The following is a 13,578-nucleotide window of genomic DNA, read 5'->3' as shown; positions in this document are numbered from 1 at the left end:
CTGCTAGAGAAGAATTGCGCTTTGTTGGACTCACCTTCCCAGAAACCTCCAGTTCTTTCTTGTCTTTCAGAGCTTGACTAGACAAGAGTTTCATTTCCATAATGCCATCCAAAATAATGAGGGGTACAATCACCACGAGTAAAAGTGTTAACTGCCAGCCGTAGATTAAAGATATGATAACTCCTGTCCCCAGATTTGCTACATTCTGGGTAGTTACAGCAAGCCTGGAACCCATAGCCTGAAAAACATAAGAAATTAGAGACACATTTTTATATTAACCATAAAATTCATGTACTCTTATGACTTAGGAGAATTTGCTTTCATGTGAATACACTAATTTTCTTCTTGGTTACTAAATTTGTGTTTCTAAAATGAGGATTTCCCCGACTTCTACAAAAATAGGACAGTGGATCAATAATCCAGAACTCATTTTTCTTTCTATTCTGATTCCTTTTTCTTCCCTTGGTGTTTTTGTCTGGGGGTGCATGCGCGTGGTTGTGGGGTGCATTTTCATGAGCATGCTGGCGTACCCACCCATGTGGAGGATAGAGCAGGATGTGGGGGGAATCCCGCTACCGTTCTCTGCCTTACTGCCTTGAAACATTAGCCATAGCTTGCTCCCAAGCTCCTGGGGTCCACCTGTCGCTGTCCCCCCAGTGCTGAGGCTACAGGCATATGCAGTCAATCATGCCTGGCTTTTTTACGTTGAGTGTTGTGGATTCAAAACTGCAGAGAAAGTGCTCTTTCCTTCCGAACCTCCTCCCAGCCATGACTGATTCCTCAACTCAAAGACATACTCGGTATCTAATGTGTCCATAGGGGTTTTATATGAAAGTTAGCTGTCTACCCGATATCTAATGTGTCCATAGGAGTTTTATATTAACATTAGCTCTCGATAACTGCATTATGGTCATATAACAACACCTCTGCTTTTTTCTCAAATATACTTCAAATTTTAAGAGTATCTGTCTCTTATTTCATTCTCAAATGGTTCTAAAATATATATATATACACACATAGAGATACAGATACACTCACAAACATAGATATCTATACACTCCAGAATAGATACATGTATTCTTTGCACAACCCATACAACTTAAAAAGAAAATTATCACACACCTTCTCGACAAAAAAGTAAGCTAACGATAATTGCTGAGAGGAAGACCTTCAGTCTAAGTTTATAACAAAGCAGGAATGTGAGATCTGGGAAGCTGAAGGGTGAGAAGAAGTGAAAGTATTCATCAGAAGTACAAGTTCATTCACAATGCAGTTAGTAAGAGTGAACACCATCCCAGTAACCAACTGCGCTTATCTTATGAGACAACATAAACTAAGTTATGATCAAATACATGACCTAGAGGATTCACTCCTAGCACATTACTGTAAGTTTCTGAATGCGACAGGGAAGAAGGCAAAAGGATGGCGCTCAGTGCTGCTGAGGGAACCATGAATGATTCAGGCCTCAGTCACAGCAGCAGACACTGTTCCACAGATATAGGAGTTTCAGTTCAAGTATCTAGAATCAAGGAAAGTAATTCTTTGATGAATGTTTTATCAGAAGCTTCAGATAACTGCTCTCATGTTTACAGTATACTAAACTAGAATGCACAAAGGACCGCAGCTTCCAGAAAGCAACCTAACAAACACGTTGTCCCCACTTACCTGGTACTTCTAACCGACTTGTTCTGCCACAGTGGATCAATCACAATGACATCAAACTTCTTACTACCTGAAATCAAAGACACATTTTCAAAAAACATCCTCTGTATGAGTTTCAGAGGTAAACACTAGGTTTGAGGAGAAGCCATAGAGCCCACACTCTCATAATCAAGCTCTGAGCTAAATCCCCAGACCCTTCAGAGATAAGAACTGAACAAATAAAGCACATGTGCACACACACACGTGTGTACACATACACTAATGACTAAAAATAAAATTAAGACAAAAAAATTAAGGAGGACCCAGCAGATGCTCTGCTGATCTGGGCTGGATCCCAAACCCACACGAGGGAAGAGTCCCCAGAGCTGTCCTCTGACCTCCACACACGCCACAGACATACACAATGGTCATAAGAAATCAATACATTTCTAAAGTAAAGTACTGTTTTTTGAACCGAGGATGTTGGGCATGTTCAGGAAGCTGTGTAACTGAGCTATAGCTCCAGCCCAAGGAAGGCCGTTCATTATAGACACAAACACAATGGAATACAACAAAAGCGTTTATGGCTTTTATTCAGATACTGTAATTCTGGACCTTTGAGACAACAGCAATTGCAACTGTCCACACTGACTTCTGCAGAGTCATGTACTTCCTAAGCTTACTAAGCTAGGTCCTAAGAACTTGAAAATCCCCTTACAAGCCGGGCAGCCTCATTCATGGTCCTTCTGATCACTACTTTCTAAACTTTCTCTTTCTTAAACATTTTTATTTTGAAATTTCAGTTTTATAGCTGATATGGTAACCATAAAAAAACTTCTCCAGTTATCAAAAAATTCTTAAGACTTTTTCTTTCTTATCCAGACCAAAACCAGAATCATATATTGCTTTTAGTTACCCCATCTCCTATTTCAGATTATTTTTGATGTCCCTAACTTGGGCTTAGTAGTTCCTCATCACTAAATTTAGATCCTGTGTTTCTGGCAAGGCTGTTACCAAAGTAAGTCTGCGGCATTATACCTGAGAAGCAGGTGATTTAGGATGTCAAACTGGGGCACAGCATCACTCTGCTAAAGTGCTATCTGCTGGGTCTGTCCAGCTTATTTTGCTCATAAACAATTAGCTGTGACAAGATAGGTTAAAAGCATGAGGACACTCGCTCCCCATCTCACCCACTACTTTGCCACTCAGTGGTTTGTCAAATGGAAATTTTCTGGATCCGTCATTCCATTCATATTAGCCAATTGGAATTTAATCTAAGGAGGAGTTGTTCTTCCCCACCAATTACATAACATAGATATATTTGATAAATGTGCAAACTCATAGGTAATCTAAAGGATACAAATTAAAATAAGGATAGAGGGAAGCAGGTGGGCTGACTGCTGGTCTTCACCTGTCCCCCAGTCTCATCCCCAGCTCTGGAGCAGACCACCTGCTGCAGACCCCCTTCCCTCACGGCCCTCATCTTCAGTGGATCACACAGATCTTCAACTCTCCTCCCCCCCCACTCACTGCTTTATCCCAGCCCCTAATTCCGGCAGGCATTCCCTGAGAACTCATGGACCAAGCAGGCCAGAAAGTCAGATCGGCCACCAGAGCAAGTGGATGAGCTTCAACTCTTCTCTCTCCCTCCTCTCCTCCACATCCAATCCCCCAGCCTCATCCCAGCTCTGCAGCAGACTACCTATTGTGGCCTCTCCCCAATCTTTGCCACCATTCTCAGGGGACTAAGCAGAACCTGGGGAAACACCACACTTTCCTCCCTCCTGTGGACCTCCTCAGGACGCTCCAAGTCCACCCCGATTCCCAAGTGTCAGCTCCCATTGGAATCCTACCCATGTCAATTCTAGGGTCCAATCTGAGAAGAATCCCCTGCCAGGCAACACATGGACTCCATACTTTCTTAAGAAAAGGGAGATAGAAACCAAGGAACAATACAGCCACCCAACAAAAACAAGACCAAATATCAGCACATAGAATTAGAATGTTCCCAACCCCTGATGCCTTCATTCAAACCCAGCAGCTCCATGCAGCCATGGCTGACACCTTCTTGGAACATATGTGCCACCTGGACATTGACTCCGCACCCATTACGGTCCGCAACACTGGCATCATTTGTACCATTGGTCCTGCTTCCCGGTCTGTGGAGGTGCTGAAGGAGATAATCAAGTCGGGAATGCACGAGGTTAGGAAGATCCTGGGAGAGAATGGCGAGAACATCAAGATCATCAGCAAAATCGAGAACCAGGAAGGCGTCCGCAGGTTTGATGAGATTTTGAAGGCCAGTGATGGGATCATGGTGGCTCGTGGCGACTTGGGCATGAGATTCCTGCAGAGAAGGTTTTCCTGGCTCAGAAGATGATGATTGGACGATGCAACCGAGCTGGGAAGCCAGTCATCTGCACCCCACAGATGCTGGAGAGCATGAACAAGAAGCCCCGCCCCACCCGTTCTGAGGGCAGTGATGTGGCCAATGTGGTCCTAGATGGAGCAGACTGCATCATGCTGTCGGGAGAGACCGCCAAAGGGGGCTACCCTCTGGAGGCCGTTCGCATGCAGCACCTGATGGACGTGAGGCAGAGGACGCCATCTACCACCTGCAGTTATTCAAGGAACTCCACCGTCTGGCGCCGATTACCAGCGACCCCACAGAGCTGCTGCCGTGGGTGCTGTGGAGGCCTCTTTCAAGGGCTGCAGTGGGGCTATTATCGTGCTCACTAAGTGTGGCAGGAGTGCTCACCAGGTGGCCAGGTACCGGCCGCGTGTGCCCATCATTGCTGTGATGCGCAATCCCCAGACAGCTCGCCAGGCCCATTTGTACCGAGGCATCTTCCCTGTGCTGTGTAAGGATGCAGTGCAGGACACCTGGGCTGAGGATGTAGACCTCCGTGTGAATTTGGCCATAAATGTTGGCAAGGCCCGAGGCTTCTTCAAGAAGGGAGATGTGGTCATTGTGCTGACTGGGTGGCGCCCAGGCTCTGGCTTCACCAACACCATGCGTATAGTGCCTGTACCTTGGAGTACAGGCTCTCTCTGGAAGCCATCTTCTTGCCCCTGTCCCATCTCCTTCCCCATCCCATCCATTAGGCCAGCAACGCTTGTAGTGCTCACTCTGGGCCAGAGTGTGGCACTGGTGGGCTGGGACACCCGGGAAAATTACTGCCGCTGAAACATGGAATAGAGCCCAGCTGTCTGTCTATCACATGGCCCTACCCAAACCAGGGGTGACAGAGGAATGCAGAATTGGAAACCCTCTGGCTTTATCACAAAGGGGCAGCAACATCTCTGTGTACTTTGCTCCTGTAGAAAGTTGCACAGAGAACTTCCAGCCCTGGCCTGGAGTTAGGAGACAGCAAGGCATGGGGCCCAGGTTCCTGTGTAGATAATAACCTCTGGCCCCCGGCCGGACTTGCTTCGCCAACAGCTTTGGCCTCCCCATTGCTCATTGTACACTTCTCAGCTGTCACTGCAGGCACACCCTGCACTCTCCACCTCCGTTCTACTGTGCAGCATCTCCAGGCCTGTTGCTATAGTGCCTACCTGAGTGTCAATAAACAGCAGCTGAAACAAAATAAATAACTAAATAAAAATAAAAACTTCAAGGAAATAAGACCAAGTAACATATAAATGCAGACCTATTAGAATTACACCCAACTTCTCATGGAGACTCTAAAAGCCAGTAGGGGCTGCGCAGATGTTTTACAGACTCTAAGAGACCATACATGCCAGCCCCACACTACTGTACCCAGAAAAATTCTCAATAACATTAGCTGGACAAAGTAAGACATCCACTAGAAAACCAAATTTAAGCAATATCTGTCTACAAGTCTAGCCCTACAGAAGGCACTAGAAGGAAAAATCCAGCCCAAAGAGGTCCGCTACACTAAAGAAAACACAAGAAATAAATAACTCCAAAGCAGCAAATCAAAACGGAAAGACGCATACACACACCCGCCACAATAACAAAATAACAGGACTTAGCAAGCACTGTTCACTGATATCCCTCAACGTCGGTGGTTTCGATTTCCCACTAACAAGACACAGACTAACAGAATAGATGCAAAAGCAGGATCCACACTTCTGCTGCATCCAAGAAACACACCTTAACATCAAGAACAGACTTCACCTCAAGTTAAAAGAATGGAAAGAGATATAGCCAAGCAAGGGAGCCAAAAAGTAAACAGATGCAGCCATTTTAATATCTGAGAAAATAACCTTCAAACCAAAACTAATCAGAAGAGATCAAGGACTTTACATATTCAAAGGAAAAATCCACCAAGAGGACATTGCCATTCTAAACATTAATGCACCATATACAATGGCACCCAAGTTTACCAGTTGGCCTGGATCTGAAAAAGTATGGGATAAAACCAGACTCTCTGAACATAGCGGACAATGAGGACTACTGAGAACTCAAGAACAATGGCAATGGGTTTCTGATCCTACTGCACGTACTGGCTTTGTGGGAGCCTAGGCAGTTTGGATGCTCACCTTACTAGACCTGGATGGAGGTGGGGATTCCTTGGACTTCCCACAGGACAGGGAACCCTGATTGCTTTTCGGGCTGGGGGGGGGGACTTAGTTGGGGGAGGAGGAAGGAAATGGGAGGCGGTGGCGGGGAAGAGACAGAAATCTTTAATAAATAAATAAATTAAAAAATTAAAAAACAAAAACAAAAAAAAACACTACTAAATCACATATTGGCTTTCACACATTTTTGTGTGTAACTTCAATACCCCACTCTCAACAATAAACAGGCCACACAGACAAAAACTAAACAGAGAAATGCTTGAGATAACTGATGTCATAAACAAAATGGACCTACCTGATATTTACAGAATATTTCACCCAAACTCCAATTATATGCCTGCATGTCAGCACCTCATGGAACATTCTCCAAAAATGACCACATACTCAGGCACAAAGCAAGTCTCAACAGATACAGAAAAACCAAAACAAAACCATGCATCCTATCTTACCACCCTGGATTAAAACTAGATATCTATTTTGTTAGTTTGTTTGTTTGGTGTGATTTGGTTTTTCAAGTCAGGGTTTCTCTGTGTAGCAGTCCTGGCTGTCCTGGAACTGACATTGTAAGTAGGTTGGCCTCAAACTCACTGAGATCTACATGCCCTTGCTTCCCAAAGTACTGGGATTAAAGGCATGCACCACCACTGGCTGGCTTAAATCTGGACATCAATGATGGAAACAACACAAAGTTTACAGACTCATAGAAACTGAAGTCACTAATGAATGAAAAAACTGGCTCAAGATAGAAATAAGAAAAAAAGTAAAAACTTTTTGGAATTGAAAGAAAATGAAACACAACATACTCAAACTATGGGACACAACAAAAGCAGTGAGTTCTAAGAGGCAAGTTTGTAAAACCAAGTACCTACATTAAAAAACAATTGAAGATGTCTTATTCTAGTAATTTAACAGCTTACCTGAAGGCTCAGAACAAAAAGGAGAAATCATACCCAAAATGAATAGATAGCAAAAAATAATCAAACTCAAGGATGAAAGCAATAAAATACAATAAAACTACAAAAATCAATGAAACAAAAAGTTGAGTTTTTGACAAAATCAATAAGATTGGCAAACCTTATCTAAATTAAGTAAAAGATGGAAAGAGAATATCAAGATTAACAAAATTAGAAATAAAAAGAGGGACATAACAACAGACAGTGAGAGAATCCAGAGAATCATAAGGACGTGTTTTAGAAACCTGTTGTCCATCAAACTGGAAAATATAAAAGAAATGGGTATTTTTCTCTATACCGCTTACCAAAGTTATATCAAAATCAGATAAACAATTTAAATAGACCTGTAACCCCAAGTAAAATGGAAACAGTCATTAAAAGTCTATTAATCAAAAAGAAAGCCCAGGGTCTTTTTGTTTGTTTGTTTTAACACAAAAATCTACCAAACTTTCAAAGAAAACTTTATGTCACTATTCCTAAAATTATTCCACAAAATAAAAACACAAGGAAATCACTCAATTTGTTTTATGAGGACACAGTTACCCTGAGACCTAAACCACACAAAGATACAACAAGAAAGAGGATTCCAGACCAATTTTCCTAATGAATGTAGGTGCAAAAATTCTTGCATAAAAATGCTTGCAAAATAAATCCAAAAACAAATTTAAAAGATCATTCGGCATGACCAAGTAGGCTTTCATCCCAGAGATGCAGAATGGTTCAACATATAAAAATCAGTAAATAAGCCAAGTGGTGGTGGTGAACGCCTTTAGTCCCAGCACTTGGAAGGCAAAGGCTTGCAGATCTCTGTGAGTTTGACGCCAGCCTGGTCTACAAGAGCTAGCTCCAAGACAGACTCCAAAGTTACAGAGAAACCTCATCTCATAAAAAACAACAACAACAAAACAAATCAGTAAATGTATCGATCAAATAAACAAACTGAAAGACAAAACTACATGATCATCTCATTAGATATAGAAAAGACCTTGACAAAATCCAACGCTATTCATGAAAAAAGGTTTGGCGAGATTAAGGATATATACCTCAACCTAAAAAGGGTAGTTTACAGTAAGTCCATAGCCAGCATCAACTTAAATGAAGAGAAACTCAAAGCAATTCCACTAAACTCAGTAAAAAGACAAGGTGGTCCAATCTATCACCATTCAATATAGTACTTGAAGTTCTACCTAGAGCAGTAAGGCAACTAACAAGGGAATAAAATTGGAAAGAAAGAAGAGAAAGTATCTTTATTTACAGATGACATAATAGTACACATAACTGGCCCTAAAAATTTTCTGGGAAAATCCAAAGTAACTAGATACAAAATTAACTGATAAAATCAAGAGCCTTTCTGTATACAAATGACAAATGGACTGAGCAAGAAATCAGGGAAGCAACTCCTTCCATAATAGCATCAAATAACATAAAGTATCTTGGGATAACTAACTAAGCAAGTGAAAGACTTGTACAATAAAAATTTTAAGACAATGTCAGGTGGTGATGGCTCATGCCTTTAATCCCAGCACTTGGGAGCAGAGGCAGGCAGATCTACGTGAGTTCGAGGCCAGCCTGTCTACAGAGAGAGTTCCAGGACTGGCTCCATAGTGACTGAGAAACCCTGTCTCGAAAACCCAAGCCAAAACAAAACCTTTAAAACACTAAAGATTAGTTTGGATAGGGTTTTGCCAATCTTGTTGATTTTCTCCAAGTACAAACCAGCTTTTTGTTTCATTGATTCTTTGGATTGTTTTCTGTATTTCTATTTTGTTGATTTCAGCACTCAGTTTGATTATTTCCAGTCTTCTACTCCTCCTGGGTGAGTCTGCTTCTTTTTTTTTTTTTTCTAGAGCTTTCAGGTGTGCTGTTAAGTCTAATGTGAGCTTTCTCCATTTTCTGTATGTGGGCACTTAGTGCTATGAACTTTCCTCTTAGCACTGCTTTCATAGTGTCCCATAGGTTTGGGTATGTTGTGTCTTTATTTTCGTTGAATTCAAGGAAGACTTTAATTTCTATTTTTATTTCTTCCTCGACCCAGGGGTGGTTCAGTAGTTGACTGTTCAGTTTCTACAAGTTTGTAGGATATCTGGGGGTAGAATTGTTGTTGAATTCTAACTTTATTCCATGGAAATCCAATAGTACATAGGTGGTTACTACAATTTTTTTGTATCTGTGGATGTTTGCTTTGTTACCAATTATGTGACCAATTTTTGATAAGGTTCCATGAGATGCTGAGGAGAAGGTATATTCTTTTCTATTTGGTGGAATGTCCTATAAAGTCTATTAAGTCCATTTGGTTTATTACATCTGTTAGTTCTCTTATTTCTCTGTTAAGTTTCTGTCTGGTTGATCTGTCCCTTGGTGAGAGGGGAGTGTTGAAATCTCCTACTATTAGAGTGTGGGGTTTGATGTGTGCTTTGAGTTCTAGTAATGTTTCTTTGACATATGTGGGTGCCTTTATAACAGGGGCATAGATGTTCAGGATTGAGAATTCCTCCTGATGACTTGTTCCTGTTATGAATATAAAGTGTCCTTCTCCATCTCTTCTGATTGATTTTAGTTTGAAATCAATTTTCTTAGATATTAGCATAGCCACATCTACTTGTTTCTTATGTCCATTTGATTGGAAAACCTTTTCCCAACCCTTTACTCTGAGGTAGTGTCTGCCTTTGAGGTTGAGGTGTGTTTCTTGTAAACAGCAGAATGTTGAATCCTGTTTGTTTCCTATCCATTCTCTTAACTTGTGCCTTTTTTATAGGTGAATTGAGTCCATTGGTATTAAGTGATATTAATGACCAGTGGTTGTTAACTCAGTTAATTTTTTTGGTGGTAGTGCTTGTGTGTTTCCCTTCTTTGAGTTATGCTGGTGGAGAGTTGTCAGATGCCTGTGTTATTATGGGTGTTGTTGGCTTCCTTGGTTTGTGGTTTTCCTTCTAGTACTTTCTGTAAGGCTGGGTTTGTGGCTATCTATTGTTTAAATCTGTTTTTGTCCTGGAATATCTTATTTTCTCCATCAATGGTGAATGCAAACTTTGCTGGGTTTAGTAGTCTGGACTTGCATCCATGGTCACTTAGTGTCTGCAGCACATCTATCCAAGACCTTCTGGCTTTCACAGTTTCCACTGAGAAATCAGGTATAATTCATGTACCTACGGACACCTGATCTTTGATGAAGAAACCAGAAATACATGGGGGGAAAGATAGGATCTTCATCAAATAGTGGTGGTTAAACTGGAAGATTGTATGTAGAGAATTCCAAACAGGTCCATACTTATCACTCTGCACAAAACTCAACTCCAAATTGATCAAAGAGCTCAGTCAAGCAGGGCGTGAGACTCTTACTCTCAGGGAGGTGGGTTTATGCCCCACACTGGGCCACAGGTTTAGGCAAGGGTAAGTGAGTTCATGAAAGCCCAAAATAAAGAATATCAAATATTTATTGGGGAAGACTCATGAATAACAATAAGGTGAAGAGTCACCACTGTCCTCTGCCCTGGAAGCAATGGAAGCTGCAACCAGATCTCCAACCACCACAGAAGAGAGTAAAAGAGACCATTCCTCTCCCTTATAAGAGATGGTGTCTGCACATAGAAGCCACCCTAACGCTGAGACTCCCCACCCAAAAAAAAATTTTAGTGGAAAGGGGTTCCGACACAGACCTCAACCTAAAATCCGATATCTTGAACCTAGCAGAGATAAAGTAGGAAACAGCCCTGAAATCAAAGGCACAGGAAAAAACCTAAACAGAACAGTATTAATACAGACACTAAGATCAACAATTAATAAATGGGATCTCGTGAAACTGAAAAGCTTCTGCATGGCAAAAGATCCCATCATTCAGACAAAGCGGCAGCTTACAGAATGGTAAAATATATTTTTTCCAACTACACATCTAATAGAGAGCTAATATCCAAAATTATATAAAAAACTCAGTCCGGGAACTGGCAAAGCCTGCTTCCTTAAGCTTACTGGCCACAGGCGTTCTGACGTCACGCGGGCGGAGACTTTAAAAGCCAAATGGCTCTTGGTTGGGGTTGGTGGGTGTTTTCCCATGCAGTTGTGCATTTACTGGAAGTGGGCTCTGGGTCTCCTCAAGAACCCTAGAGAAAGGTAACTGCTGACGGGGGTTAACTCTGTTCCTGCTAAGAGGCTCTGTGGCATCAGAGACCTGGGGCGGCATCTGCCAGGCTCTGCATTCAGGGAACAGTAAGTTTATGCCTACAGCGCCTGTAGAGGGAAGAGAGGATACTGATTGCTGATCGAGGTGTGGGGCAGGGTGGGGGTGGGGGACCTGCCAGGGAGGGACAGGTTAAAACGCTGCTGCGTTCGCATGGTAATGCAGCATCTGAAAAGCCGTGTAAGGAGAAAAAGTCTGGGAAACTGAAGTCTTGAGAATAAAATCTAAGTGGGATGTAAGCAGCTGAACAAGGAGGGATGTGGCTCAGTGCACAGCCAAGCGTGCTAAAGTCCCCAGCTCAAACAAACAATAAAGCGGGTGTTAGTATTTGGTGTTAGTATTTGGGCATCTGCGTTGGCCTGCCTGCCCTTAGGGTCCTGACAGGATACTTCCTCACCTGTAGCCACTAAGAGCACTTCACCTGTAGCCATTTCTGCGCACATTTGCTATGGTTCCTTGTAACAGGTGGGCCTACTCACCAACCAACCCCCCTTCTCCCAGTCTCTGCCTCCCTCTCCCGCACTCTTGACCCCAGGGACTAGTCTGCCCCCCTCTCTGCCTCCTCTGCCCCTTCTCTTTCGTCTTCCAATAAACCTCCTATGTAAGCCTTATCGCATGGCGTGACTTCTCTTCGCTGCTTATATTATTATTATTATTATTATTATTATTATTATTTTTATTTTTTATTTTTACAACAGTGAGTTCTGTCTCACCCTCGAAGGAAGCCAGGGCAGGACCTGAAAAGGCTGAGTGGCTAGCATCTAGCGCTGCAGAGATGAAGACAGGGTCCGACATAGGCCTGCTTACCAAACTAAAATGTTTTGAGAATGGAAGCAGCCTCTACATTATGTTATGGACAGGATTGCTCATCTTTATTGAAAGGGACATTAGAACCAGAAGACAATAGTGGGTATTAAACTACGGGGTTAAACATTAAGCAAGGAAAGTAGATATTAGGAAAACAGAATGACTCCTGTTTTTGAAGCCAAAGGAAACATTTTGAGGAGAGTTAAGAAGCCTGAGATTTCATGTCAAGCAGTCTGTGAATTACCATAGAAATAGACATAAGAGATAGCAGTGATGTACTCAGGGATAATGCATTGAAATTTGGCAATGATGGATTGCCTTGTGATGCGGGAATCATATATGTTCGTTTTTGCACTGCCTTGTTTGAGTGTATTGAATACTTGAAGTTGCATAGGTGTTATCTGTACTGAGGACTTAAGTGTACATGAAAAACAAATATAGCACACAGGGAAAATGCTATCATAAAGGAACAGACTTACTCTTCTACTTCAGAATAAAAGTGATAATTGTTGCTTAATGAACCACTTGCATCTGGAACATTTTTCTGATATTGAAATCATGAATTAGGTTCTAAGCATGAAGCGCAGGTCCGTTTCCACCGGTGGTGCTGGCTGCCTCTCCACACAGGAACTGAGATCCCAGGACCTCGATAAAGCAGAACTTTATACCCCTCAAACGTAAGTGCCGCCAACAATGGGTCTCACCTGCATACTGCCATGTTCTGTACCTAGTTCTCAGAAACTGTAGAATCAGATGGAGAGAGTGGAGACATCTCTAGTTCAGTATTGGAGTCTTTTACTCTCCAAAGGTTGAGAATGACTTCAAAGAGCTTTGGTTATACCGTCTAAGTCTGTCAGTATTAATTATATTAGAAGTTAGTTCAACATTTGAGTCTTTTACTCTCTGAAGGTTAAGAATGACTTCAAAGAGCTTTGGTTTTCCTGTCTAAGTCTGTCAGTATTAATTATATTAGAAGTTAAACTAAGAAAATGTCAATATAATCTCAATTTAAAATAACAATCTCATTATAGGGTTTCAAAAATAAAATGGTTTTATTTGTTTATTTGCGTCTTTGTTTGTTTTGGTTTGGTTTTTGGAGACAGGATTTCTCTACATAGCCCTAGCTTTCCTAGAACTCACTCTGAAGACCATGCTAGCATAGAACATTGAGATCTACCTGTCTGTGCCTCCCAAGTGCTCGGATTAAAGGTGTGTGCCACAACTGCTTACAATACTTTTAATTTTAAAAACAAATTTCTGGGTGAGCAAGATGTCTTAGCAAGTAAAGGCACCTGTCACCAAGCCCAAACACCTGCTTTCTATCCCCAGACCCACGTGGTGGAAGAGAACCTGCTGCTTCAGGTTGTCTTCTAACCACCAGCTGCTGTTCTCTCCCTCTCTCTCTCTCTCTCTCTCTCTCTCTCTCTCTCTCTCTCTCTCTCTCTCTCTCTGATA

General features: G+C 42.1%; 1 protein-coding gene and 1 pseudogene across 1 annotated transcript in view; both read left to right on the top strand.

The window, feature by feature from the left end:
- Positions 1 to 13,578, top strand: part of LOC121434746 (kinetochore protein NDC80 homolog) — a 107,700-nt gene that overhangs the window by 47,701 nt on the left and 46,421 nt on the right. Inside the window, 1 exon segment of the mRNA XM_041633695.1 lies at positions 12,691 to 12,846. Coding sequence (XP_041489629.1) covers positions 12,691 to 12,846 — 156 coding nt within the window.
- Positions 3,644 to 4,828, top strand: LOC121434647 (annotated as a pseudogene).

Source organism: Microtus oregoni, unplaced genomic scaffold (genome assembly GCF_018167655.1).
Source record: "Microtus oregoni isolate MIOR12 unplaced genomic scaffold, Mior012 000044F_ref0000062, whole genome shotgun sequence".
Taxonomy (NCBI): Eukaryota; Metazoa; Chordata; class Mammalia; order Rodentia; family Cricetidae; genus Microtus; species Microtus oregoni.
The sequence above is the reverse complement of the archived record's forward strand: the minus strand, read 5'-3'. Positions and strand labels throughout refer to the sequence as shown.